At 53.8% G+C, this 26,704-nt stretch overlaps 12 protein-coding genes across 12 annotated transcripts; 6 read left to right on the top strand and 6 right to left on the bottom strand.

Moving 5' to 3' along the window:
• Positions 1-157: 157 nt before the first annotated feature.
• C8A04DRAFT_31736 (uncharacterized protein) lies at positions 158-575 on the top strand (the record flags this gene model as incomplete). The annotated part of the gene is made up of 2 exons (XM_062781859.1): positions 158-200; positions 295-575. 2 exons carry the CDS (start codon positions 158-160, stop codon positions 573-575), a joined length of 324 nt encoding a protein of 107 aa, XP_062634132.1.
• A 1,631-nt stretch (positions 576-2,206) lies between these two features.
• Positions 2,207-5,494, bottom strand: C8A04DRAFT_31735 (glycosyltransferase; the record flags this gene model as incomplete). The annotated part of the gene is made up of 3 exons (XM_062781858.1): positions 2,207-2,823; positions 2,884-4,819; positions 4,934-5,494. The coding sequence occupies 3 exons, from the start codon at positions 5,492-5,494 to the stop codon at positions 2,207-2,209; spliced, it is 3,114 nt and encodes a 1,037-aa protein (XP_062634131.1).
• Positions 5,495-8,225: 2,731 nt separating this feature from the next.
• C8A04DRAFT_39668 (uncharacterized protein) lies at positions 8,226-9,728 on the bottom strand (the record flags this gene model as incomplete). The annotated part of the gene is made up of 4 exons (XM_062784674.1): positions 8,226-8,539; positions 8,603-9,277; positions 9,354-9,477; positions 9,531-9,728. The coding sequence occupies 4 exons, from the start codon at positions 9,726-9,728 to the stop codon at positions 8,226-8,228; spliced, it is 1,311 nt and encodes a 436-aa protein (XP_062634130.1).
• A 745-nt stretch (positions 9,729-10,473) lies between these two features.
• C8A04DRAFT_14662 (Mss4-like protein) lies at positions 10,474-11,124 on the top strand (the record flags this gene model as incomplete). The annotated part of the gene is made up of 2 exons (XM_062778185.1): positions 10,474-10,674; positions 10,762-11,124. The coding sequence occupies 2 exons, from the start codon at positions 10,474-10,476 to the stop codon at positions 11,122-11,124; spliced, it is 564 nt and encodes a 187-aa protein (XP_062634129.1).
• A 327-nt stretch (positions 11,125-11,451) lies between these two features.
• Positions 11,452-12,350, bottom strand: C8A04DRAFT_31732 (BTB/POZ protein; the record flags this gene model as incomplete). Its single annotated transcript, XM_062781857.1, has 3 exons — positions 11,452-11,915; positions 12,017-12,225; positions 12,307-12,350. 3 exons carry the CDS (start codon positions 12,348-12,350, stop codon positions 11,452-11,454), a joined length of 717 nt encoding a protein of 238 aa, XP_062634128.1.
• An 899-nt stretch (positions 12,351-13,249) lies between these two features.
• Positions 13,250-15,307, top strand: C8A04DRAFT_14648 (general substrate transporter; the record flags this gene model as incomplete). The annotated part of the gene is made up of 9 exons (XM_062778179.1): positions 13,250-13,338; positions 13,449-13,558; positions 13,635-13,763; positions 13,842-13,924; positions 13,984-14,023; positions 14,090-14,813; positions 14,878-15,007; positions 15,066-15,132; positions 15,183-15,307. The coding sequence occupies 9 exons, from the start codon at positions 13,250-13,252 to the stop codon at positions 15,305-15,307; spliced, it is 1,497 nt and encodes a 498-aa protein (XP_062634127.1).
• Positions 15,308-15,630: 323 nt separating this feature from the next.
• C8A04DRAFT_39665 (glycosyltransferase) lies at positions 15,631-16,979 on the top strand (the record flags this gene model as incomplete). Its single annotated transcript, XM_062784673.1, has 2 exons — positions 15,631-15,739; positions 15,826-16,979. 2 exons carry the CDS (start codon positions 15,631-15,633, stop codon positions 16,977-16,979), a joined length of 1,263 nt encoding a protein of 420 aa, XP_062634126.1.
• A 559-nt stretch (positions 16,980-17,538) lies between these two features.
• On the top strand, positions 17,539-18,609 carry C8A04DRAFT_31730 (uncharacterized protein; the record flags this gene model as incomplete). The annotated part of the gene is made up of 1 exon (XM_062781856.1): positions 17,539-18,609. One exon carries the CDS (start codon positions 17,539-17,541, stop codon positions 18,607-18,609), a length of 1,071 nt encoding a protein of 356 aa, XP_062634125.1.
• Positions 18,610-18,796: 187 nt separating this feature from the next.
• On the bottom strand, positions 18,797-19,594 carry C8A04DRAFT_39663 (ERG2/sigma1 receptor-like protein; the record flags this gene model as incomplete). The annotated part of the gene is made up of 2 exons (XM_062784672.1): positions 18,797-19,161; positions 19,231-19,594. 2 exons carry the CDS (start codon positions 19,592-19,594, stop codon positions 18,797-18,799), a joined length of 729 nt encoding a protein of 242 aa, XP_062634124.1.
• A 1,318-nt stretch (positions 19,595-20,912) lies between these two features.
• On the top strand, positions 20,913-22,910 carry C8A04DRAFT_39662 (uncharacterized protein; the record flags this gene model as incomplete). The annotated part of the gene is made up of 1 exon (XM_062784671.1): positions 20,913-22,910. The coding sequence occupies one exon, from the start codon at positions 20,913-20,915 to the stop codon at positions 22,908-22,910; it is 1,998 nt and encodes a 665-aa protein (XP_062634123.1).
• Positions 22,911-23,801: 891 nt separating this feature from the next.
• Positions 23,802-24,313, bottom strand: C8A04DRAFT_39661 (Glyoxalase/Bleomycin resistance protein/Dihydroxybiphenyl dioxygenase; the record flags this gene model as incomplete). The annotated part of the gene is made up of 2 exons (XM_062784670.1): positions 23,802-23,965; positions 24,049-24,313. 2 exons carry the CDS (start codon positions 24,311-24,313, stop codon positions 23,802-23,804), a joined length of 429 nt encoding a protein of 142 aa, XP_062634122.1.
• Positions 24,314-25,365: 1,052 nt separating this feature from the next.
• On the bottom strand, positions 25,366-26,106 carry C8A04DRAFT_14686 (uncharacterized protein; the record flags this gene model as incomplete). The annotated part of the gene is made up of 1 exon (XM_062778193.1): positions 25,366-26,106. One exon carries the CDS (start codon positions 26,104-26,106, stop codon positions 25,366-25,368), a length of 741 nt encoding a protein of 246 aa, XP_062634121.1.
• Between the last annotated feature and the right edge of the window lie 598 nt (positions 26,107-26,704).

The following is a 26,704-nucleotide window of genomic DNA, read 5'->3' as shown; positions in this document are numbered from 1 at the left end:
ATAAGACTAAGCTTAGGGCTGATTATCCTAGTATACTAACTAGGATACCTAATCTAGCCTTGATATTTTGGAAGTAATGTTATTCCGATGTTAGTTCGGTCGCTGCTGTTAGATTGCACCTTCCAAATCCAGAACCAACCACCACCCCGCCACCGCAATGGCGACTTCCCATTTGAAACGATACAACACCACCATCAAAGGTATGATATGCGCGTCTTCTATTTTCTACATTCTTCTTATCTTACAATCCGTTTTCTTCCTCTGGTTCTAACTTTTCATCCAAGACGTCCCTAGGTAAGGTCCCGGCCGCATCAGCTGCCAAAATAAACGCCAGTCCATCCACCCCACCATCCACCCGGCAGATCGTCCAGGACTGCTCCCGGCGGTCTCAGATCATTCCCCTCGATTGCGTCAATATCGAGGTTTCCAATTTCCCTGCGCGGTTTCACCAGCGGCCAGAGATTCTCGGTACTACTGTGATGCCCGTCGACTACTCCCGCCCGGTAGACCATGTCATGCGGTATACTCTCGCTGGGGTAGCCTGGCACTTCGGCCTAGACGGTCTCGAGATCTAATTATCTTACAGGCCAACCAGGACGGGTCTACTCGCTTCGCTCAGATTGTTAACGAACGCGATTGGAGGATGCTCCTTATAGAGCTGAACATAGGGAGCCTTCCTATTGGTTATACCCTCTCTGCTCCTTCGACCGCGGGGGCTTCCATTCACATCTGGGCGATGCCTCGCGGCAATACGCCTGGCTAATACTTGAACCAGCCGTTGGTGGTAGGGCATGACGCTACGCTTAGCCCACCACAAGACCTCCACTTCCTTCGCCTCGAGCCTAGCGTCGTCCGGCAACCCGACTTTACATATACCCTTCCGGGCATGAAGATGGCCCTTTGCCTCCATCAGCTTTGGGCCTGCTTTTGGGTGCTCATCAGCAAGGCTGATCGAGGCATCGCGACCGCGCTCCTCGCGGACGATGTGGGGCTAGGCAAGACGGCCTGCTGTCAAAGTCTAGCTGCAAACAAGTCTGAAGTTCGAGCGCAGGATAGTTCCGCATGAGATCATCCTTCAGCACTGCGAACCCTTGGAAGGCTGAGCGGGAATTATGCAGAGATGCTGCAGGTATAGATATTGGGAGCTTGGTCACGGACTCGGAATAAATACCATATTAATGTTGCCATATAATACGCTGAAACCTTTCTACTAAGATATCCCTTACCAAACATGACAAACACAGCTCCGTTAATGGCGAGTTGGCGGTGTCGAACGCTGCCTGTCCCAGTGGATTTGCTGCTTCTCCGTGACGTGAACATACGGCAGCGTCATAAAGAAGTCCATCGAGGCCATATGCGAGAAGCTTAGCTCTGTGATCTACACTGGCACCACACAGATGGACAAGCAAAGACCTCGAATATCTTGAGATAAAACAATGGTAAACATCACGGGAAAGTACTTCGTTAGGTGCTCGTAAAAGCCTTGATTGTTCACTATCCCATTCTAGGGAAGTTCTTGATCTCTGGAAACCGGCAGCCGTCCGTCCATAGAAAGCGGGGAAGTCCAACAACCAGCCAGGCTCACCACTCCCAGCTGTCGTCATTCTCAACCCCCGCTCTACCTAGCTAACTGACTGAGAATCCCGGTCCCATGCGTACAGTACAAATCTATTCATGATGCAAAACGCAACGCAATGTACCGCGACTCAAAGTCAAGCGAACACAAAAAAGGGGGAGCAGAAAACTCAGAAAACTCAAAAAACAGGACGACATCTGTCCGTCGGCAAAGAAAAAGCCCCGCCAGCCGTCTATGTCTGATCCCCGCCCCACCATCCCCTTTCTTTTCTTTCTTGTCTTCTTTTGTCTCTTTCCCTTTGGTGCGCCGCCCGGACGATGATGAGAAAAAGCGAAAGGAGCCATTAAGCCCCCAAGCCCCCTGCCATCTCAAGCCGGGTAGGTAGCCCAATGTTCAAATCTTTCTCTCTCCCAAGCGACCAATCCTGATGCCATGCGAGTGTAAACCCATCGCTCAAACAAAAAAAAAACGAGGAAGTGACCCAGACGCTCCATGCCAACCCAACCCCCCCGATAAAACGCCTCAAGTTGCGTGCACCGCGTGGAAACCGGTGCAACAGCACTCAGAAGGGGGTAAAGAGAAACTCAATTAAAGCTTGCTCTTTACCTGCCCTTCTTTGCCGCTGGGAAGTCACAGCGGCTCCGGGATATGGTCCTCGACCGCGCTCAGCGCAGCCAAGTTGACCTCACCCATGCTAAGGACACCACCACTGGTCGAGCCCGTGCCACTTCCCCCGACCCCAGCAAGAAGCGCCACACACTCAATGACGTCCTCAGGTTCGAGTAAGTGCCAGCGGGCCAGCGTGACCTTGGTGCTAGCGCCGACCGTGACAGTGAAGCACTGATCCGACTCCACCTCTGCAGCCGCACCCTCACGGCCTTGACTTGGCTGAGTCAATGTGTTCAAGGAGCGGAACATGTCTTCGTCCGTGAAATCATCGCCCATGCAGAGCACGAACTCGATCTTATTCGGGGTCGTGTCTCCCTCTGCGATGGGTGACTTGCCGGCCTTGGCACGCATCTCGGCGTTGTAGGTGTTGACGAGCCGTTTGGCGATCTCGCCCTTGTTGATGAACGTCGGGCGCACCTCCAGGTTGGCCTTGCCGGCCATCACCTCAACATCCCACTTGCGGCCGACTGTGCTCTCCAACTCGTGATGGCATTCGCGGGACATGTGTAGGCCTTGCTCTGGGTCGGCGAGACGGTAATGCCAAGTGAGGGCACAGCGCTTTTGCTCGATAAAAGAACCTGGAGGCCAAAAATGTTAGGGTTCAATTGACACACAGCCCTGAACCGGGGGAAACTTACCAGGTACTCGGTCGGTGTACTTCTGGAACACATCAAGCACCTCCTTCTGCCAGCTCATGTCAAACTTCTCGGCCAAGTTGACCCACTCAGTCGCGCCCGGATTCTTCATGAAGCTACCGTGCTCAGCACTGAAACCGAGGCCTTCGATGTGGCCCAGATGCTGGGACAGGAACCCCTGGTCACGGCCCGAGATGATCCAAACCGCGTTGAGGGGGTCGGCGGCAAGCGCCTTCAGGCTATTGATGACGCGTTCCGAGGGGATGGCAGCGCTCGGTTCACGGACGATCGGCGTCAGGGTGCCGTCGTAGTCAAACATGAACAGTCTCTTCTTAGCCTCGCGGTACTTCCGGAGCATGTTGGAGCGGTCGAGCAGCGGGGTCGCAACGACGTTCTTCCTGTTTCCAAGGACAGTGACAAGACGGCGAAGGAAGCCAGCGATCCAATACTGAACGTTCTTGCTAGTAACATGAGCGAGCAGGTTGTGTTGCATGGCTTCGCGACGGTCCTGGGGCATGGTGAGAGCGTGGTTGATCTGCTCAGCCACTGCAGTGAGGTTCCACGGGTTGATGTGGATGGCGTCCTTGAGGGAGCCCGCTGTGCCGCTGAACTCGGAGAGGATAAGAGGACCAGCGGAGTCGCGTTGGCAGATCACGTACTCGAGCGAGGTGGTGTTCATGCCATCCCTGACCGAGGTGATGAGGCCAATATCAGCCGCGCGCAGCAGGGCAAAGTACTCATCCTGGCTGATGTACTGCGGGTAGTGCAGGACGGGCGAGAAGCCCAAAGAACCGTAGGTGCCGTTGATAGACATGACAAGTTCGTTGACGCGGCTCGAAATCTTATTTTCGGCGTCTTCCCTCTCCTCCTCAATGTTAGTGGGAGAAGTAACTTGGATGAGAACCACTTTGTCGCGCCATTCGGGGAACATCTCGAGGAAGCGCTCAAACGCCATGAGCTTCTGGGCAACACCGCGAACACTGTCGAGACGGTCGCGTCCGACAATGAGCTTCTTGCCAGCGTACATCTTCCGGAGCGCCGCATACTTCTCGTTGACAGATTCGGTCCATGCCAGGCGAGCGACTTTAGTAGCGTCAATGCCAATTGGGAACACACCGACTTCAACGCGAGTGCCATACGCTTCCACCCCAGAGCTGTTTGATGGGAAGCCCAAAATGCGGGTGCAGCAGCTGGAAAAATGGCGAGAGTAGCTGTAGCTCTGGAAACCGACCAAGTTTGCACCAAGGACGCCCTCCAACACTTCCTTCCGGCGCGATAGGCAACGCAGGAACTCACTGCTGGGAAACGGAGAGTGCAGGAAGAACGCGATGTACATGTGCGGAGCGCGTTGGCGCAGCATGCTCGGGAGGAGCAGAAGGTTGTAGTCGTGAACGATGACAATGTCGCCGGGCTTGTACACTTCAAGAATCCGGTTGGCGAACTTCTGGTTCATGCGGTAGTAGTCGGCCCATTGGACACGCTCGGCACGGCCATCGGTCGGTTCGTGTTGCTTGTAATGGAAAAGCGTGTACAGCTCGTTTTCGGCGTAACGACGCCATCTAGCCTGGTCCTTCAAGTGAATCCCATCCTCGTGTCCTTCCACATCATCAGCCAACCAGACGGGGATTGTCTTAATTTTCTTGTCGTGCGAAAGCTGGTTCTCCAAGCGATCGATGTCCTCTTTCGGGATCCAAAGACCATCGACAACCGGAGGGGTGATTGGGCGCTGATCGACATCGACGGGGATCGGTTTCGAAAGCTCGCTCAGAGGTTGGATGTGAACAGTCGTCGTCGGCGGGGTATCGGGCGGCGAAATCTCGTCGGGGTGATCAATCTCGCCTGTCCAGGCGACAACGGTGTGGTTCCAGGGGACTTCGTCCTCGGAGAGGAAATTGAAGGAGTCGAACAAGGCCGATTGGCCACGGCGCGGTGTCAATTCCTAGAAGAGCAAGCGATGACATCAGCCCCACCATTCCGCTACGGCTTGGCAAACGCTTATTCCACGATGGCTTGTTGAAAATTCGCGAAGGAGCAAAAACGAAAATCAACTTACCCAGTCGGCACCCTTTCGATACTTAAGCGAATGGGGGAGATTGAAAGTTGCAGAGATAATGTTGCCGGTCAAGGCCAGGTCCGGGCTAATCGATCGGATGTCCGACATCGAGGCCTTCGACGGCGCGCTGGAAGTCGGGTCGGGAGAAATGGGCGGCGAAGTTACCGACGGAAGACTGGAGGGAGCCGTCGCGTTCGGGTTCACGGCGAGACTCACACGTTGCATGAATTGGTTTCCCTCTTCGGCGCCCGCTTCGATCTTGTTTTCGAAACTCTGGCCCTCGCGGTCGGTGGTATTGGGCCCCGGCGAAGCCGCGATCGCATGGTCGAAGTCATGCTTGGAGAAGTAGCTCGGCTCACCTTCACCATTCGCATCGGCCGAGTCGCCGTTGTTCTCAGAGTTGTAGGCATCGCGAGTAATGCCGGGGGTGACGGGCACATCCGTCACAGACGGGCGCTCGTGGGGTGGGAACGAGGATTCTCCGAGATCCGGAACGTTTGCGCGCGGGGCATTCTGCTCGGCAGGATCCGCGTTGCCGGATGCGCCGTCAGTTGAAACCATCTCGGCGTCGCAAGACTGGGCGCTCGAAGTTGTTTGGACTCTTTTGTTTGTGGCGTCGGAGAGGATGTAGGCCGGTAGAAAAGGTCACGAAAGAAGAGGGAACGCAAAATAAAGAGGACGCCGTGCTGCCCGCCAGCCCACGAACAAGTGCACAATGTTAGCGGGGCAGGATGGCAGTTGTGCAACGGGGAACGGCGGCCAGGCAACTTGGCAGTCGACCAGAAGTGATGACGGGCAACAGAGGGGTACAACTGGGCCTAGGCCCGCACCTCATTCCAGTAAGTGGGGCCCTAGCTCTTGTTATCAACGCACTTGCCTGGACTGGGCAAAAAAACAATTTCACCCTTGAGTTTACACGTGGCTGTACCTTTATTTTCTCTGATGAAGGTTGAATTTCCGATAATTAAGCATTGCTTTTTTAACTATGCCTTTTGGCACCGAATTCCCAAACTTCCTTGCTATAGAATTACACTTCTCACGACCCAGTTTGCACACTGCTCGTGTCACAAGCGCAGGGCACAAAACCGAAGCGAGGAGATGATAGCGGGGCATCGCTGAAAGGAGCAACATTCCAACGTTTCAACGGATAGCACTGCCCATCGAGTTTCCGAGGCTCTGCCAGTTGCGAGCTGCATCGTTAGCGGGATCGCTTACAGGGGCTAGGCGGGCAGGGATTCAGCCCTCGAGGCCTTCATCTGGGCTTCACCGTTTCTCGGCCAGATACGTGGGCATGCAATGCACCTGTTGATCACTTTTGGTTAAGTCGTTCCACCGTTGGGCCTCACTCATTCCTCGGGTGGTGTCGGGTTCAAGATACAGGGCAAGTTGCCCGTTCTCCATCAAGGCTTGATTGTTGAATGTGCGTAGTACATCTACCTTAAAAAACCTCAGAGTTTCAGCCGTTCTAATTGGGAAGTCCACAAAATGAATGGAAGTTCCTGGTCATGTCAATGGCTAAGGGGCATTTCTGGAACAAGGTGGGGCTCGTTGACTGAGACGGGATCGCGGGCCTGGAGAAAAAAAACAGCGCTGACCAGTTTAAGCTAGAATAACTAATTATGTTCTTCTCCAACTCGCGCCTCGTCCTTCTTTCATCAATCCCACTTCCGCTTCTCAACAGCACCCGACCGCGATCCCGAACATCGGAACCCAGCCTCGGAAAAACCTCACCCTTCCTCGTTCCTTCCCCAACTCCTTCCGCGTGTCAGTCATCGCCAGGCCTCAAATCGACGACCCAGCCGCCTGCACTATACGTTAACTGACCTTAGCCCAAAATACCCAAAAACACCCACCCCTCCGATAACACCCCCCAAAAAAGCCCGCAACCGCAAACGATGCGCCATTTTCAAAATTTATCCCATCGCTTGTGGTTCGCACCATCCCTCATTCCCGTGCTGCCGCCGTAGTTGAGCCGGCGAAATTTGGCCGCAATTCCCCGACAACGACTGTGCTGCATGTCTTTCGCCCTTCCTTTTCTCTCTCGCGCCGTTTGTTTCTCCCCACGACTCACAACCAACCCCAGAGGAGCGGGCCGGATGCTGAGCGGGGACGCTTCACATGGCCTGATCCCTCGACCCGACTGGCTTCGCTGCCGCGATGCAACCCCAGGTCAGACAGAAGGTGGTTCGATTACAGCGGGACGGGAGCGCCAACAGAAAACGGGTCGCAGAGCGAGCTGAGGCAGGGCCCTTTTTGATCCTCTTCCGGGATGGAAGATGAACAGATGCGCCGCGCCCGGGGTGAGGTCCCATGTCCGCAAAGGAGCCGCATGCGGCGGGAAAAATAAGAAGCTCTGATCAATTAACGAGCCGCTGGGCTACCTAAGGCCAGGCTTCAGTGATGGTTCGTTCCGACACAATACCTAAGCTACAGTAGTGTACGGTGCGCTTTCCCGGAACCAGCCGCCCGTCGGCACATCGCCAAGGTTGGGTTGTTGTTGCCCAGTGCAACATTGGGTTGACACCCATCCGAAGGTACCACCATCATTGCGGCATCGTCGCGCCGATGAAGTGAGAGACGTGAGGCATTTAGTTGGAATTTCAGGGCGACGATGTCGTTATGTCGCTCGTACGTATCACAACGGGAGTTGCCTGCTTGTGTCTTGCCGCGTGGCGTGGCCGTTGAAGCGCTTCGGATCCTGGAGCATGGAAGCCAACCCCAGTTCTAGTCTTCGCCTCGAGAAGTGTACTGTGGAACGCCACGCCCGTTGTGTTTTGCGCCGTGGACGTTACGCGACATGGAAGGCGACTACATGGTCCAGAAAAATGAGCTGTCCTGTTAATATTTAGTTGATACGATACGCCAAACGACAAGTACACACAACGTGAGAAGTTTCCCTAGTCATCACCGAAATGCGTTGCGATTCGACTAAAACTGCCTGTAAATGCTACTATGCTATGCAATAAAGGCTAGGACTCGCTTCTCTCTCGAACTTCAATGATCTACCCCGTGTCAGCCTCCTTAGATCAGAGGCGCAGGGCGGCTGTGTCCAACTGTAGAACGATACCGCAGTTGTCGCACGACAGTCACACAACACCCTAGAATTCGACCGGAGGGTTGCTCCGGAGCAACGCAGTGTCGTCACTCAGGACATAGGACTCCCCGCATGGCTTAAGAACCACGATTCCACGCTCCCGGTCCCGGCCCCGGATAATGATCCGGCGTCTCCCATCGCTCTGTAACCAGTCTGTCACCAGCAGAATCAGTGTAGCTTCCGCACGCCTGTGGCAGGTCATGCCTTCGCACATTCAACGACGCAGTTGGAAGTCCGGTGGCTCACGTGGAACCCTACTACCCTCAGTCCTGCGGCTGTCGCAAGCTCCCGGAACATTGCTTCATTCCGGAGCTTCCCGCCCAGGTTGAGCATCACGACGTCCACAAGACAGTTCTGTGTTGTTGGGACTTCCAATAACCGCTCCTCCATGATGAGAACCCGAGCCTTGGGATTGTCGTCGGGCAAGGCATCGGCTAGATGTTGGAGGATGTTGACAGAGGCTTCGTCGGGATAATCCAGGAGGATCCTGCGAAGGATGTAAACGAGACCGCCTGGGGGTGCGTTAGCAAGCACAACCTCATAATGCAAAGCCAAATGTGCGTATGTCTACCCACCTTTGAGCGGCTGCTCCTCATGAAAATCTTGCTCCATCATTACCACCTTTGCCAACACCCCGTCTCGGTTATCCTTCGCCTTATCAATCACCTCCCGTCGGTCCTGCAGCAGACACTGCTCAGGCCGCAACCCGTCGACATCCCTCAACACATCCTGCAGCAACTGGCCCAACCCACCCCCTACGTCTACCAGGGTCGGCGTCCAATTCTCCCACGGCTTGTAATTACAAAACACCTTCGCCTCCTCACCCACCCACGCCATGTCATACACCGCCTCTTCACCCACCAGCACCGTATCGCCTCCCACCATCTCCTTCGACTGCATACTCCGGGCGAACGCGCTCGCATAGTCCGGATACTCGGCCTTAACCTCCCATGGTTCCAGGTCCGGGCAGTCCCAGGCGAAGGAGAAGGGCGTGAACCTTTGTTCAGGGGGTTCGCAGCGACCGTAGATGTCGAAGTAGTCGGGCCAGCGAGCGAACGGGCGCATGGCATTACCGACGGCCACGGTGCACAGTGGAGAGACGGGGTGGGAGGTCATGTATAAGGGTGAGATGCGTGAGTGGCGGATGGTGATGTTTGCGTAAGGAGATTGGGGGGGCGTCGAAGAACATGAAGCGACGGGTGGGCCGGGAAGAAGCTTCCCTGTCGCGAGCAGAAGGTTGGCTATTCGGGCTGTTGGAGGAGGATGTTAGCCAATGGAGGTTTCGGGATTATGGAAGGGCTCGATGGGAGTCATTCATGCCCTTACCTACGAGCGACTCCTGAGCGTCGAGTTCTCGAGCGAGATCGACAATGGAGATGTAGCCATTAAGTGGGATAAAATCAAAAGCTTCCCACTCAATAAAGATGTTCCAGGCACCGACTTCAGCAAGCTGTGGGTTCATGTTAGGATCGTCTCCACAATCATGGCCCTGAGGGAACATACCGTAACCCAGTCCTCCTTTACCACATCGACTCTCGGTGCCGTCATGAAGGCAATCTTCTTAGCCGTACTGGCAACGCACCGCCGCAACTCAGGCTCGTTGTCATCGACGCCCGGTGCTGTGGCTGCCGCCAATTTCTTTGCATTCTTTAGCAAATTCTCGGCGGCAGTGACAAGGTGAAAGTCTTGAACGGAACCCATTTTGTCGTAATCGTAGTGCGCTGATCTGTTACTCTGGGATAAGTGCCGAGATGTGACCTAGATCGACTTTTAACCTCCACAGCCGACCTATTTATGAATTTTTGTCACCCACCGCTATCGAACGCCCTACTTAGGGTGACTGTCACCGTGCTGAGCTCACATGCAAACCATACAGCGACGCTGCGGCCGAGCCCGGGGACTGTAGGGAAGAAGACCCACGTCCGAGCCCCCGAGCATAATAAGAGCGTCTCCGTATTGGTCCCTATCAGATGAAGTTAGGAAATGCGGAGGCTAGGGGTCGCATTTCAAGGGACGAAGGTCATCCGAGCCTTGGAGGAGCGCTGAATGACCGTCCTCGTGGAGACATCTCGTAGGCTAATTCGACGTCTCGTGACGGATACGGTGAACCATCCACACTTCCGGCTTCTGGCCTTTACCGTCGTGTTTATTTGTTTTGGAGTGGGTTCTAAACAAGAAGTAATGTGTGCTGGTGACGTCAACATGAAGGTCCCTGATTCCAGATTTGGAGATATCAATTACCCCGTAAAACAAGCAAACCGCGGAAACTCCCCTCTTTACCGGTTTACCTTCGAAGGTTGTCGCGTGAACTTTCCGATTTGTATGATAAGACCCTAACTTGGTCATCTGTTCATGACCTGTGGAAGGAGACATTGAACCCTTGGAACACTCGAACGAACCGAGCATCTGGGCATCTGATCTCGTCCAGAGCACAACCCCGAAAACGATGCCAGAGACACAGCAGGATAAACCTCCCGAAAGAGAGTCTTGGAAGGAACAACCCCCCTATCGTGTCCACGAAGTCGGCAATTTTGACGTCAAATGGAAAGGAAAATGTCACTGCGGCGCCGTGGAGTATCAGCTGAGCCGAGACAAGCCTTTAGCCTCGAAGTACTGCCACTGCACCACATGTCAACAGCTTCATGGAGTGAGCAATCTCCCCAACCTGTTCAAAATATCCTGTGATATTGTCACCCATATTCCATTCCCAACATTAACCTCTCCACCCAAGCAGGCCCCCTTCCAATGGGCGGCCATCTTCCACAAAACCGACATCAACTTCCCCCGTGGCCACCACAACCTCGCATGGTATGACTCAGCCAACAAGTCGCGAACCCACCATTTGCCGTGCAAAGTGCAGTGTGTGTACTGCCGGACGCCGATTATGGACGAAGGGCGGAATATGATTCTGGTGTTTCCGACGCTGATAGAGGGGATTCATACACGCGAGGGCCGGGAGGCGTTTGAGGTGCAGAGTCATATGTTTTATTTGCAGCGGGTGGTGGATCTTAGGGATGGGAAACCGAAGTTTAGGGGGTTGTCGGGGGGGAGTGAACGGGTGGATGAGGAGACGGGGGAGGTGGTTGAGGGGAAGTAGGGGTTATGAAGGCTGGTGAGTTCTATGAAGATGTAAGTTGGAAGGCCAGGTATTCACGTAGGATTTCAAGAAAGGTCGGTTGAATGGGAACTCAAATGACGGAATAAGAATACTCAAGTACACTGTTGCAGCTCAGAGATACGGTTACCGTTTCTTGGACAACTCAAGCGGTGGATTGCGTGTACAAGGTATATCTATATTACTGCCCATGAATGTGTGCTGAAAGCACCCATTTAAGCACTAACACCTCGTCCAATTGACTCAGAAACCCCCCACGGCTCCCTCATCCCGGGCTTCGGCCACCCACAAACGTGCCATCTAGAAAGTCTAATCCTCAACACTAGGACACCTGACAGGCTTCTCATCCTTCCCCTGAGGCCTTTGCCACGTCCTCCCGACGTCCAGCGCAAAGTTGGGCACTTCCGTCCTCATAAAAACCATAAACTCCCTATCGCGACGCAGGATCTCCCACACATCACAAGCAAAATGCACAAACTCGGCCCGAAGCAGCCCAATCTCACTGAACTTCTTGACTACCTCGTGGTCGTACGCATAAAAGTTCCGAATCGCCTTGGTTACGGCCTGTATCAAGGGCGCTTTATCTCCTCCACCAGTAGGGAGGTCACCCCGGAGCTGGGCTGCGATCAGGTTGAGATTGGTGTGGACTTTGTCGAGGCAGAGGTTGGCGAGCGTGGGCAGGCCGAAGTACCGGGCTGCGGGGTGTACTTTGGTGTACATCAGGAGAACGGCGCCGTCTCCGGCCGGCTCGTTGAGATGGTGAAACTCGGTGGCTGCGGGGTGCGCGCGTTAGTCTTGGCTTGGTATCTCGAAGCATTCCAGGCCACTAAACGACTTATGTACCGCTTGATGGGGGAAAAGGGAGTCGACATACTACCGCCGTAGATATACCGCAGGATCACCTCGGCCACGTTCGGCCCACACATTTTGATAGTTACAAGATTGCAAGACGGTCCCCCTGCTTGGTCTTTAATGACCTTATTGAACCACTTGCTCCTGGAGGCGAGAATGCTCTTGTGAAGCATCCAAGCCCGATCGCCACATTTCACAACCACGTCGGAAAAGTGTCCCTTGTGAAACATCCTACGGTACGTTGGTGTCCGTTAGCATGGGATTGTCTGGCGGTTAAGGAAAAGAACTAGAGAGTTGTTTGGACGGACTTACTGCATGTCGGAGCCATGGTACTGTGAGATTGTGGTGGATGCCATGATGCTGTAGTTGGCTTTGATAATGCTAATGCTAAAGGAGCTTTTTTGAAGTACAAGTATATAACCTAGTGACGATGAAGAGAAAGCTTGGATATGTCGAGCCACTACGTTAGCGTAAGGTACGCTCGAGGGTTACATTTCCCAGCGTACTCGTTACATAAAGTATCCGGAGAAATGAATGAATTTACCATTTCTGCATTTGTCAAAGGTGTCAGAGCTAAGGAAAAAAAACATTTGCTAAATATATCCTCCGCTTGCAGTTGATGTGCGTATTCTGATTCTTTGAGGGCCGAGGCCAAAACTAATTATCACATGGTTCAACTGAGACACAACCCCAGCGACCCGACAGTTCGGTTACAATCAACAACCTGCATATGTATGCAAACTCTAAAACAAACTCTAAATTAATACCCAAGTTTGACCACTTCCACCCTTTTTGCCTCTCTTCAACCCAACATCCCAAATCCCAAAGCTAAAATCCCGATTCAGGATCCCGCTTCCGCCGTGCACTAAACCACGTTAAGCCAACAGCCAGTCGGCAAATTGATTCCCCCCCTGGCGAATGATGACCCCGGCCTCAACCAACGTAAGACCGTTACAGCGACCACTCCAATATCGACAAAACCGGTGGATTACATACTAATCTGACTGTTCCGGCGCCGCCATGCATCCAGATCGGAACGGTCGATGTCAAAGGAAAATGCTGCGTTCGCCGGGTCGGGTCCGCAGCGGCGGTCCTCGCCTGCCTGCCTTTGTCCTTTCTTTTTTTTCCCCTTTGCTTCCCTGCTGCAAACAAACGTTCTGCAATAACTGCTGCACTGCAACTGAAACCCCGACCGACCGTCCAGCGTTGAGTTTACGGCACACCTTGTTTTACCGACCGTTGACCGGCCTTCACCATGGCAGTGGTACCGAAGAGGGAGTCATGGCTGACTAAACCCTTTTTGGCCTCGTTGCTGCTGGGCATTGGGGGGTTTCTTTATGGTTTGTAGGTGGGGTCTTGTCGTAACGATTGCTTCTCTCGCCGGATGCATACCTACCTAGCTTGTTTGTTTAACGCAACGGTAATGGAATGATGAACTGACACTGCCCTGCCAGCGACTCCGGCATCGTCACGCCCAGTCTAGCGCTCGGTTCCTTTACCGGCTACTTTAACCACCCGGATGCTCCGCTTCGTGGGGCGATCGTCTCGGTCTACCAGGCCGGAGGTATGTCCACTCATTGCTACCAACCCCTTGTAGCAGCGCCTTCCCCGGTGCGGAATATGAGCTGACAAAGAAACAGCATGGCTTGGCAGCGCCTCAGTTGGTATGACGAGCGATAGGATGGGCCGAAGGAGGGCGATTGCCTTTGGGTGTGCCTGGGGCGTACTGGGAGCTGCACTCATGGCTGGTGCGGCGCATGTTGCTATGCGTAAGTGGTGTTTGTTCTTTGCTTGCCAAACTAGACAACATCAAAAAGAGAGCTAATGATGCGGTGGTTTTGGTGTAGTCATCATCGGCCGGTTGTTGATCGGATATGCCGTCGGGACTATCACTGGTGTTGGGCCTGTGTTTGGGGCCGAGATTGCCAAGGTAGATTGCCATCCTGACTCTTTGTTACCCCTTGGAAAGCTACTGACGTTGCCCAACAGACCAACGAGCGAGCCCGGATCACAACCGTCAACCAGATGAGTGCGTCCCACCTTTCCCCCAACCAAAGCTAGGCTAGCAATAGACCGGCAGACTAACGCATGGCAGTGGTCTCCTGGGGTTTCTTCGTAGCCCTCTGGACAGGCGTCGGCGAAGGTAAATGGGCCAACGCCAACCAATGGCGTCTCGGTTTCGCCATCCAAGGCATCCCCGCCCTCATCCTCGGCATCGGCGTCCTCCTAATCGGTGAATCCCCCCGCTGGCTCTGTCTCAAAGGCCGGTACGACGAAGCCGAAGCCGCCTTCCGCGCCTGGCACTACAACGGCGCCAACGATGAGTGGTGCCGCACCGAGTTCGCCACGATCCAAGCTAGCATTGCCGAGGAAACGCAGATGCAAAGCCGGTTTCGGTGGGCGGATCTCGTGCGCACGGCGCCGGCAAGGAAACGGCTGTTTGTTGGGTCGTTTGTGCTGGGGGCCGCTATGTTGTCGGGGATTAGTTTCGTGCAGTACTACCAGACGGCTATCTATGCGACGCTGCAGTTTGACCAGGACCAGCAGTTGTTGATGAGCGGGCTGTATGGGTGTGTGGCGCCCATTGCATCGACGCTGTCGTTGTTATTTGTGGACCGGATCGGGAGGAAGACGATCTTGGTTTCGAGCGCGGCGTTGTTGTCGCTATCGTACTTGATTGTTACGGTTCTTGCGGCTAGGTTTCCGGCGGTGCCTGGGCAGCCGACGAATGAGGCTGCGCAGAAGGGGTTGATTGCGTGTATTTTCTTGGTGTCGGCTAACTACTCGGCGTTGTTGGGGCCGATGACTTGGATTATTCCGTGAGTTTTTCTCGTGGCGTTGTGATACGGGCATCTCCGAGTCAGCAGTACTAACCCTTCGCAGTCCAGAGGTGTTCACGACCGAGTCACGCGCCAAGGCGAACGCGGTGGTCCAGATCATCCACTACTCTGTCAGCTTGATCATCACGCAGTGCTCGCCGATTGCATTGGAGCGGGTCGGTTGGAAGTATTATGTGAGCTGAGAACCCGTTCAACCACTTGTAGCAGTCGGGTAGAAGCTGACTTGACCAGATTCTCTTCATCCTGACGAACGCCATATGCGCGGTCATTTTTGCCGTGACATATCCGGAGACGAGAGGTAAGATTGTCACTGTTATCCTTGCAAAGAGATTGCTGATCAAAGTGCAGGCAAATCCCTCGAGGAGATGCACGAGATCTTTGGGGATATTCGCAAGAGCGATGATGGCGAAGTGGACTCGGAAAAAGAAGTCAGTGAGAAAGGCGGCGTATCGGTTCTAACCGCGCCGAAGTGATTAATCATGGGGAAACAAACATGAGTCAGCAATGAGGAGAAGTCATTGGGCCTTCAACATGGCTCACTTCGAACTCCGCCGATAATTATTTCAAGTTTTACGTGATGAGCAGATGGACATGCAATCGGGCTTGGCGTAAACAAAAATAAGCTCAATAGTTTAACACCCCTGTTACTCGCTGCGTCTCATTGGATCAACACGCCGTGGCACCACGCGAGATCAACGTCGGCACTCAACTGCTTTTGAACTGCCCATCTTCTCTTTATTCTTAACATGTAGAAGTGCCGCTCCCCGCCGCCGGCGTCTCCGGAATGGCGTGGATTATGCCCTCCCGCAAGCTGCTCGTTACCGTGCAGGTAGCGGCCGTAGCCGTGATTGCGCTTTATTTTCTGTTGACTCGACTGGGCGCATCGCCGATTGCCCGAACGTATGGTGGGGGGTCAAAAGACGCGGTCGTGCCTGTTGAAGTGTCGGATGGTATGGGTGTCGCGTAACGTTCAATTTAATACCCTCAAAAGAACCGAAGCTGACAGTGGCGATTCCAGGCGTCGTTCTACCCAGCGCAACAATAACCCAATACCTCAACACCATCCTCAACGCAACCGACACCACCCTCCCGAAATTCGCCTGCCCACCCCCCAACTTCTCCCGCTACGAACACCTCCGCAGCGACCCTCCCCCCGTCCCCCCCCAAATCCGCTACTTCTTCGCCCTCAACCTCCGCAACAACCTCCCGATCCTCCCGCAACTCCTCAGCAGCATCCTCTCCGCGGCCCTCTTCCTCGGCCCCCAACAATGCGCCCTCTCCATCGTCGAAGGCAACTCCCCCGACGGCACAGCCGACATCCTCTCCGCCCTTCAACCCCTCCTCGTCAACACCCTCCATCTCCGCACCTTCCTAGCCGTCGATAACGGCATCGACCCGCTATCCGAAGGCGTCGACCGGTTTGCTGCGCTCGCCAACCTGCGTAACCTCGCCTTGGCTCCGCTGACGACCGGTGACCCGTCCCATTACACCCCCGACGCGACGGTTATCTTCCTTAATGACGTCGCCGCGTGCCCGGATGATATCCTCGAGCTACTACACCAGCGCCGACGGCAGGATGCCCACATGGCGTGCGCGCTAGACTGGACGAGCTCCGACCCCTCGTTTTTCTACGACGTGTATGTCGCGCGCACATTGCAGGGTGACCTATTCTTCCCCATCACGCCAGAGACGGCCGGGTGGGAACACTCGGGGGAACTGATGTGGAGCGATCCCGTGGCGAAGGGGAGGATGGAGCGGCATGAGCCATTTCAGGTGTTTTCGTGCTGGAACGGGGCGGTGGTGTTTACTGCGCAGCCGTTGGTGGAGGGGAGGGTCAAGTTTCGCGGGGCCAGGAAGGAAAAGGGGGAGTGTAGGCAGGGAGAGGTGCAGGCGTTTTGTAAGGATTTGTGGTGGAATGGGTTTGGGAGGATTATGGTGGTGCCGACGGTGAATTTGGAGTATTCGGTTGAGATGGGGAGGAAGGTTAAAGAGGAGAGGGGGTATGTGACGGATTTGGTCAAGGGGGAGAAGAAGGAGAGTAACGGTGAGGGTAAGATGGAGTGGATGGGGCCGCCGGAGAAGGTCTTGTGCATGCCGAGGTTTGAGGAGCAGAGCTGGCGGCCGTGGAACGAGACATTACCTTAGATTTGGATGGTTGACTACGGTTCTTGATGGGATAACGATGTCGGTCATGATTTACGCTTGATGGAGATGACTATTCTGGATAATCATTCTGGTTGCGAATGTTGTCAGTTGACGTGGTCAAAGGTTGTAACAAAGGGGCTAGCTCGAAACAGGAACACAAAGAACTTTGCTGGCAGCCTCACTCGAGGTCGTGTATGAGCACCAAGGCTACCTCAATGGCGTTGCCACACTCGGTTCTTTATTACTTACCAATTTCGTCCCGCCAAAACAACTGAGTACGCTTTGTGGAGAACTCGCCTGGCCACGAATACCCTCATGCACAACGCTATTGTTCTGCAGCCTCGTTTTCCGAGGATACCCAAACGGGACAACAAAGACCGGTACTCGTGTGACAGTTTGGGTGTGTAAGTATATAAATAACCCATGCCTCCCACATCTCTACCCTCCGCATCTCCCATTCCCAGCCCACTCAGGAACTCTCCCAGCCAAGCGAGCTCCTGAGTTCTCACCACCAGCCATCTTTACCACACCTATCCATACACTCGCAATAACCATCAAAATGGGCCTCATCCTCCGTCGCCGGCCTCACGCCCCCCAACCCAAAACCCCCAACCCAATCCCCGAAAACGTCGTCGAGCAATACCTCCTCCTAACCAACATCCTCCAAGACGCCGGTCTCACCCCAGCCGACCAAGCCACCTGTCTCACCAAATACCGCGCTGTCTTCTCCCCCGACTCCCTCAACGCACTGGCGAAGTCTGATCCGTTATTCGCGGGTATCAATACCGGCGTTACTAGCCGACTTGCAACCGATGCCCAGCTGGCACCTTTGACGGGCAGCGGTGGTGCCGACACGAAGCCCGAGGCAGAGAATAGCGCTCTTCGCCGCGCTAAGACTGTGGCTAACGCCCAGTTGGACATGCTCTACTACCCCGACCTCACCCACGGCGAAAAAGGCTGGATCACCGTCCTCTTGCACGCGCTAGCCGCCGATCTTAAAGCTTCTCACTCCACCGATTTCAAAACTGCCCACCCCGAGGCGGTTGTAGCTCAGCACCCCGAAGCGTGGATCCACCGCCCGGATTGTGCCATCTGGTTGGGTATTATGGCGCGGTTAAGGGTGGTGTTGTTTTCGCAGGGGGGTTGGGAGGGTGTGTCGGGGGAAGTTAGGGAGGGGTATAAGAGGGGGTGGAGGGGGGTTTTTGGGTTGCCTTTGGAGGAGGAGGGCTTGGTAGTGGGGGGCGGTCAGTGGAGGGAGGGGGGTGAGAGGAAGATGCGGTGGGCGGATGTTGTTAAGGTTGGGTCGGGGGGTGCTCTGAAGGCTGAGGAAGGGGTTGGTACAAACACAAATACGCCTGCGACTGCAACGACTACCGGGCCGTTCTTGACGAAGAGCTTCTTTGCGCAGCAGACGTGTCATTCGACGTATTTGGGGTGGTTGAAGCAGGAGCCGGGGGCTGCGTATGAGATGCAGCGGGAGCTGAGGAAGTATTTGGGCTTGCCGCTGACCTTTAGGGGTTCTTCCCCCAAGGCCAGGACTCCGTGGAAGGGGAATGGCAAGAAGAAGCAGCGGTCGGAGACGAAGGTTGGGGATGATGGTTGGAGTCGGGTGGATAGGAAGACTACCTAGATAAGTAGATCGGTTTGGCAGCTGGTTTAGGGAAATTCAGTTATTTCCCGTGATGCATGGGATATTATTGTTGCATTAGTGTTCTATGTTATTATATGATCCTACACTACCCAAGTCCCAAATCCTTCTACATTTCCCATGATCACCATTCCAACTATCACCACCTAGGTGACGGAGAGGTAGGTGACTAAAACTTCCCCCTGGCCAAGTTCCCCAACATCTCCCTCCCCGTAATCCACACCGTCTTCCCCAACGTCGGAAAATCCAACGTACTTGTAAAGAAATCCGCAAACCCAAAAAACAACATCGGCGGGATCCACCCGCGCGCATACTCCAACGCAAAACACTTCTCCGGCATCCGGTACTGTTTCACATGGCCCCTATGCAGATGATGCACCGAGCCCGGCGGGTAGATCTCGGGCTCGTACTGGCCCGGGACATACGCCATCTCCACGCCGCTGAGGATGTAAAAGTAGTCGTCGGAGGTGTGCCGGCCTGAGTGGCCTTCTGTGCCGATGGCGGAGCCGAATATGATGAGGTATTCTGTGATGCCTGTATACATTCCTCGTCAGCATGGTACGAACCAAATGGAATGCTGTGGGAGAGATAAGGTAGACGGACTGGCATGAATAATATACATCGCCCCCATAGCCCCTCCAGCATTATTAAACATCCAATCCTCATCCCGGTTGATATACGTCGACAGACCCGCCTGGCCGTCGAGTTCGCGGACAATGAAGTCGGCCATGGCCCGGGTATCGTTGCCGTAGGTGGCGACGGCGCGCTTGGTCAGCCCGTGCAGTTCGTCGACGTCGAAGACGTAGAACCGGTGCAGGTTTGCCTCGAGGAGGTAGTACACGGGTAGGAGGACGCCGAGGATGGTGAGGAGTTTGAGCCAGATGCTTTTCTTGGCGGTGGGTGATTTTTTACCCTGGGGCCGGGAGGATGGCCCCCTGTTGGGCTGCGATGATGGGGGCGGTGCCATGGTGAGGGGGGATGTCGAGAGGGAAGTTGACTCGGCGTGGTGTGTTTGTTCACTTGTTGACCGAGGACACCAACAACAGGCCAGGTCAGGCCCATTTATTCACTGAGAGTCAGTGAGAGGTCTCTACCCTAAAATGATGGTGACGAGGCCTCTCCAGGTCGGTCACCATATCTCAGTGGGTCACATCAAAGTCAACCACGAATAGGAATTATCCTTTTGCCAAAAGATGCCTCGATCGGGCATGCGTCTGGGGTGGTCGACTCGTACCATCCGGATGTTGGGTTCCCGGGGAATGCCAAGCCGTGTCAGCGAATTGCGCACCCCGCGCGTTCCGCGGCTCAACAGACAACAATGGCAGTCAAGGAGAGGAATCAGTAAGGGATGAAATTGGTCCTTCGGTGTTTGTCTTCCTGATGATGGATACAGTCAATCCTTAACTCCGATAATTGTTTCGGCTTTGGCTTGGTGTAATTAATTGGAGCGTTTTCTTGCACTCAATCGGCAAAACAATGGTACAGGTATTAACAACAACCTTCGTTTTTTGAGAAATAATAAAACACAGAACTAAATAAAACCATCCTAACACTCGTATCTCTTTGTCAATGTACTAATTACCGCAGGTTCGAATCTAACTGCGGCCTCCACTTCTTCCAACGTGTTGGCAAGTACGAGAGGCCTTATGCCAATGGATTACTTGTAATCCTACAACCGTTCTAGTCCGTCATCTGGAGGAGTACGACATTAGACAACGTGCAAATAATCAAGCTCCGCAATGGGAGCGGTAATGGCAACGGTAACGGTTATGGCGATAGTGATACGGAGTGGAGTATATGGGCGCTGTTTCAGTAATAACTCACCCTGGGAACCTTAACCCTGCGTAACCCTAACCCTTCCACCCGCCCTGACTTGCTGGGAAGCAAGAAGCAAGCAACCAAGGCGCGCGACGCGTGTTGCCAAGCAATGGAAGCCAACACACCGACAGTGTTCACAGTTTGTGGTAGGTTATTATTTTTGGCAGGAATCAACGCATTGGATGCATCAATCTATCTGACCAGCTCGCCCGTCCGGCACTTCATTGTTATCGTCTTGCAACATGGATCTCCGTTCCCAGGAACAGGAGAACCAGCTCCGCGCGGCGCAAGAGCGCGACGCCCTTGAAAGAGAGCACGCCATGGCCGACTACAAAGCACAGCTTGCCGACCTCGAGAAAAAGGGGAGAGTGCGGGCCAAACAGGAGATGGCACGATTGAAAGACGAGATGGCGCGAGCAGAACAGATGGCTCGAATAAAAGAAAAGATAGCGCGAGCAGAAGAACAGATGGCGCAGGCTGCGGAGGATACCCGCGAAACCACCTTGTCTGAGTACTTGGCAGCTTGCCCTGCCTTTGTCTTTGCTAAATTCGAAACGAACCCGGCGCTTATGTCGAACGGTCTGATATCTAATCCAGCCAGGAGACGATGCCCCCACCGACTGGAACCTTGGGACAATTTCCTTGAAGAGCAGAGGGCAATAATGAGGACGCTCCTCTCCAGCTTTCCGGCTGATACCAGGACGTTCATGAACCGGGCTTACCTCAGGTCCCGAGGCGAGGTGATCCACCGAAGGAGGTTAACGACTGCAGAAGCACTGGAGCAAATCCTGCTGGATTTCGTGGCGGAGCCGGTAACTGCGATTGTTGAAAGGTTTCGAGATGTTGACGATATCACATCGGCATTTAACATTGGCGCGGGGATCGCGTTCAAAACACGCCCCCATACACTCGCCGAAGCTACCAGGGGAGCGGCACCGGCACGGCCCAAAAGCCCGGACGACACCAAGTTTCGACCGGACCACATCTACGCCTACAGGCGAAACAGCTCGGACTCAAACGAGAAAACCATGGCTTTCATCATCGAATACAGGTCCCCTCAAAACCTAACCCCCCCTCATCTCCGCCTCGGGTTGAGACCCATGGATGTACACGAGGAGGTGGCCAAGCGAAATTCTATCCCCCCCGAGAAGGAACAAGAGGCCTACTTTCAATACCATGCCGACAGACTAGCGGCGTCGGCGCTCACTCAGGCATTCGACTACATGATCCAAGCCGGGCTCACCTATGGGTGTGTCACAACAGGCGAAACCTTCGTTTTTCTGAAGATTAACTGGACACACCCGATCACACTCTTGTACCACATGGCTGAACCGGCACTTGAGGTGGAAGAGCATCGGGAAAACGCCCTCTGCTGTACCGCCGTGAGCCAGGTGTTAGCGTTTACGATGTTAGCCCTTCATTCAGCGTCACAACCAGCACATGGACAAGACGAACGCCAAAGAGCAATCAACAGACTGAAGATATGGGAAGCGGATTCCATGCATCAATCCCCGTCCGACACTGGACGAGCACCACTATCTACCTCGTCGGCACACGAGCCCAGAACGTACAAAGGTGTAGATAGATCGCCTCGCCCCTTTGTATCCCCCAATGCCGCTGTTGGGAAACGAAAAGCCCCCGTTGGCCACCAACAAGGTTACAGGACCGGCCCTGGTGCCCGAGCTGTTTCGCCCGATTCCGACCGGGATTATGCCGAACCAGAGATACCGAGTACACCAACACCACCCGCCGGGTCAACACCAACCGGACAGGTTCTCGCCCAGCGTCGTGGCGGAGATAGCGGCGACGCGGGGGGCTCTACGGAGACTCGCCAATATTGCACCCAAAAGTGCCTCCTTGGTTTAACCACTCGCAACGTTCTCGACGAGGCATGCCCCAATGTTTATCTCCACCGACGCACTGATCAAGAGTTCCGTCGCCATCCCGTCGATCACAAGACTTGGCTCAGCCTTCTCCGCAAGCAGCTGGCGCAAACACTCGACGACGGGGTCGTCCCTCTGGGACAGCAGAGCGCATGGGGGATTGTCTTCCAGGTTACGCTACTCGAATACGGCTACACGTTCATCGGCAAGGCAACTACAACCCGATTTGTGCCAGACCTATCACACGAGGGCGAGGTTTATGAACACCTTCAGCCGCTCCAGGGAGTCCATGTGCCAGTGTTTCTTGGAGGGGTTAACCTCCGAGAGCTCGGACGAACGTACTACTACGACACCGATGTACGACTTATTTACATGAATCTCCTGTCGTGGGCCGGACGGAACCGGGTTGACAAGGTAGAGAAGGTGAAGTCCAAAACTGGCGTTTTCCGTGCCTTGCAGGCGCTCTTTGCATGTCGAGTGGCGCACAATGGGGAGCGGGTGCCGAATATATTGTGGAATGAGGAAACCGAAAAAGCGATGGTGATCAACTTTGAGCAGGCGACGATTTTGGAATGGAGCTAGCCTTCCTGGGTAATTAAGGGGTAGTGGTACGGTATTATTTGTTGTACTAATTCGATTCGCGATGCCACGGTCCGTGTTGACAACAAGGGTGTCAAGGGGAGCGGGCACCGAAAGACGCCGCGTCTCCTTTTCTTAGGTAATATTAAAATTTAATGGGAATAATGAAAAAAGAAAAAGAAGTCAAGGAGGAAAAAGAGAACAGAAACAAGAAAGAAGAAGAACAAGTAAAAAGAAAGAAAGAGAAAAAAAGTGAAATGACATAATTTTGTAATGTTGAAGATATAATTAACTAAGATTCCTTAAAACAACAAAGCGACCATCAGGAAGAAAAAGAAAAGACATAAGAAACAAACGAAAATAACCCGTTTAACTAACAACGTTGGATTTATTTACACTGTTGCTTTACCATCCTTAATTAGTTGTTACTTCCTTCTTGAGACGCCCGTCCTTACACTTGAGAGAGTAAAGGTGGATAATTATTGAGTTTAACTTGCCTGCTGGCTCTCGTCCCGTGCGATACATCATGGAGGATGACTGGGTAGTGGACGTACTCACCTGTGAGGACAGTTGCAGCTGTGGTGGACGAGTAATTATGCCCTCTGTCACGGAAACTTTCATGCTTATGGCATGGATACGTATGTCCAGACGCTGAATCTCATCAAGGTGATGGCAGAGTGGGACACAATCGCTTTCTTTTCGACAGACTTTCACGGCTTTGGAGCGATGCAGGGGTCTCTCAAATCCCACAGTCAAGATTGAACGAAGTGATGGGGTGAAAAGCGAGTTATATAAGTAAACCAATCTCGAAAAGATCCTGCTACCTAGTCCAAAGTTCGTCGCCAATCGTAAGAAGATAATACATTCTCTCCACCCCAATGTCGGTTTGTGCCACTAAACCGCCACCGTGGACACAACCTCAATGTTGTTGCCCGCCGGGTCCAAGACAAACGCCGCATAGTACGTCGGCGAGTAGCGCTCCCTCACGCCCGGGGCGCCATTGGTCTTTCCACCGGCTGCAAGAGCAGCCTCGTAGAATGCATCGACCGCCTCTCGGTCTATCCCATTCACGTAATTAGCTGACTGCCGCTCCTAGCTGTCTCCGGAGAGAAAGGAAAGGGGAAAAAACTGAAGAACTCACCCTTAGCAAGAAAAGCCGTATGCGTGCCCAAAATCTTCGCGACCTCGGCCGCACCCTCCTCCGGCTCCCGTCCCTGCAACACCGCAGCCGCGGAAGACACCCACCAGTCAGGGATGCCGGAACCGTCGCCGAACCCGACGACGAGGCCGTCTTGGAAGTCGACGATTTTCCGGTAGCCCACCGGGGCGAGGGCAGCTTCGTACCAGGCCACGGTGGCTTGGTGAAGTGCGGGAGTGGTTTTGATACCGGTGTGGGAGATAGGCATTGTGGGTGATTGGTAGGGTTTGTGAGTATTTATTTCTTGAATTGCTGTGAATGTTGTGTGATGGTGATGAGCTGATGAAGATGTTGGATGAGATTGAGCGATGGAATTGAGGGAAACGTTGGGTTCTTTTATGCTCCCTTTTTCCTCCCAGCCTGTTCTCTCTTAACGAAGCAGGCTGTTGGCTGAAACCCTGAAGGAATCCAAGAACCTCCTCATCAGTGTCTTTCCTCGCCTCATCCTTCTGGTCGTCACCCAAACGCTGCCTGCCAAGCCTTGAAACCATCGGCAGTCGGGACTGTGTTTGCCCCGACCATGCGGCCCAGGGGCTTACCGTGCTTGGCATCAACACGGTCAGGAATCCTTCCGTCGCGTGTCGCGTTGGATGATTGGGCTGTGGAGAAGGGCCTGACGCGTGATTGACGCAAGATCCCGTGCCTGGCGCAATTGAGTCATCGGCGAAACGACTTGGGCCCTCCGACTTTTTGGGGGCCCGATCAATCGCCGACGTGTCCGAAGGCGCCGACGGAGATTGGAATTGGTGTTGAGTTTTTTTGTACTATGGGAATTGGGAACTTTGAGGGTTTTTGGAACATCCACTTGGACAAAGAGAAATGATTTTGACTTGGTTCCGATTATGTCAGTTATTAACCTTGCAACAATTTATTTTCTGCGTTCTTGGCATCCATGTAATTTTAAGAGGCTTAATTATTGGCACAAAGTTTCGCAACCAATGCCTCGTTGAGCGCAATGTCTTATTTTCCTCAGTCTACTGGGACTTGGGACTCCCTGGACGCTTCGCATAACCGAATCAGAAGTTTTCTCAACGCAATCAAGGTAAAATTTGTTATCCTCTAAATAGGTGCATAGTATATCATGCGACTCGACCTGTGTATGTCCACGGTGAATGAATGTACCCATTGTTCTCTATCACCACCCAGAAGAATGAACTTCTCATTGTTGTACCGTGGTCCCCAGTGCTCATAATCTCCAGAAAATAGGTAATTTCATCCTCGCGATGGATGAACGCGTCCCTTCATCTCCCTCTCATCCGACTACTCTCCCTCCGCCACAACACCCATGGTCTCCGCGATAGGCTGTTGCTCCTCGACCGGCTCCTGCTTCCCACTCGCCTCCCGTTTCTCACTCGGTCCCTGCTTCTCACCCGGCTGCTGCTCTTCACTCAACTGTCGCGCCCTTTCGTTCGCCACTCGAATGAACTCATCACGATGCCGTTGCGCTAAGTCTCGCACATTTCTGAATGCCGTTACACCGCGCAAAAATCCCTCGATGCTATCCGTCATCTGCCACAGACCGAGTTTGGTCATGTGGTACTCCGGCTCCCCCTCCGGTGTGGTCGGTGGCGTAACATGATGTGTAAAGATCTGGAGAGTGCCCACTTCGGGGTGGTAAGCCGCCGTGTACGTGTACGCTTTGCCGTCAAATACAGGCTCCTCGGCGCCATAGTTCTGCAATGCGAGCATCGCACGGGCGCCGAGAGCCCCGTGAAGCATGGTCTTTCGCATCGCGGCGCTGAATTTTGCTTCTTTGGGGGTAACGTCAAAGAAACAGTTAGGTGCCATGGGAATGCGCGTTGAATATTTCGAGGGGATGATCATATGGTTGAGATTGACTCTCACGGCCTTCTCGACGGCGTCTCGAACAGCCCCATCGAAGAAATCTGGGGCGACTTTGATGGAATGTCCTGCGGGCGGCGCATGAAGATTGAAAAATCGGGTCTCTGTTGGCTTTTTATCGTCGGCGCTGCCGACAATGATCGGAATCACTTCCACCATGTGGAGATTTCGTTCGTCTGGATATCGTTTGTCTGCATCTGGGTGTCGCGAGCGGAGGGTCCCAAACATTGACGCGGTGAGCGTCCCGGACGAAAGTGAAGGCGGTATTATGAATCGCTGACCTTGGCTTGTGCTTTTTCCTATTTCGCCGGTTAAGTTCTAGCAGTGCAGGTCTTGTAGGCCAGACCCTGGATAAGCCGTCCCAGCATTCCGGCGCGATGTTCCAGTACATAATATTAATGCTCAAAAAGCTCGTGCCACACCGTTCGTTGTTGGCTATTTTCGAGTTGCCGAGGCTCCCGAATTCTTGGACCGCTTTCCATTCTTATCCGGCAGGTACTTCATTTAATAAGGGGACCCCAACACCAACGCTCGGCTTATTTCAGGAACGGAGTTATATGATCACGTTGTTGACGCAGCGCTTAATTATTTTTTTACCAGCACTTATTTACATCGTTGCTTCCGTCCACGCGGTGCGTGTGTCCATACATGCGATGGCTTTGTTCACACGGCGTTCAACTATTTTTACTGGGCGCTTCTTCAGCCTGCGCAATGCGTTTGCCCATCCACATGATGCCCGTTTGCGGCCTGCCCATGC

Source organism: Dichotomopilus funicola (assembly GCF_033296635.1).
Source record: "Dichotomopilus funicola strain CBS 141.50 unplaced genomic scaffold C8A04scaffold_71, whole genome shotgun sequence".
In the NCBI taxonomy this organism is placed as follows: domain Eukaryota; kingdom Fungi; phylum Ascomycota; class Sordariomycetes; order Sordariales; family Chaetomiaceae; genus Dichotomopilus; species Dichotomopilus funicola.
This window is presented reverse-complemented; position numbering and strand designations above follow the sequence as displayed.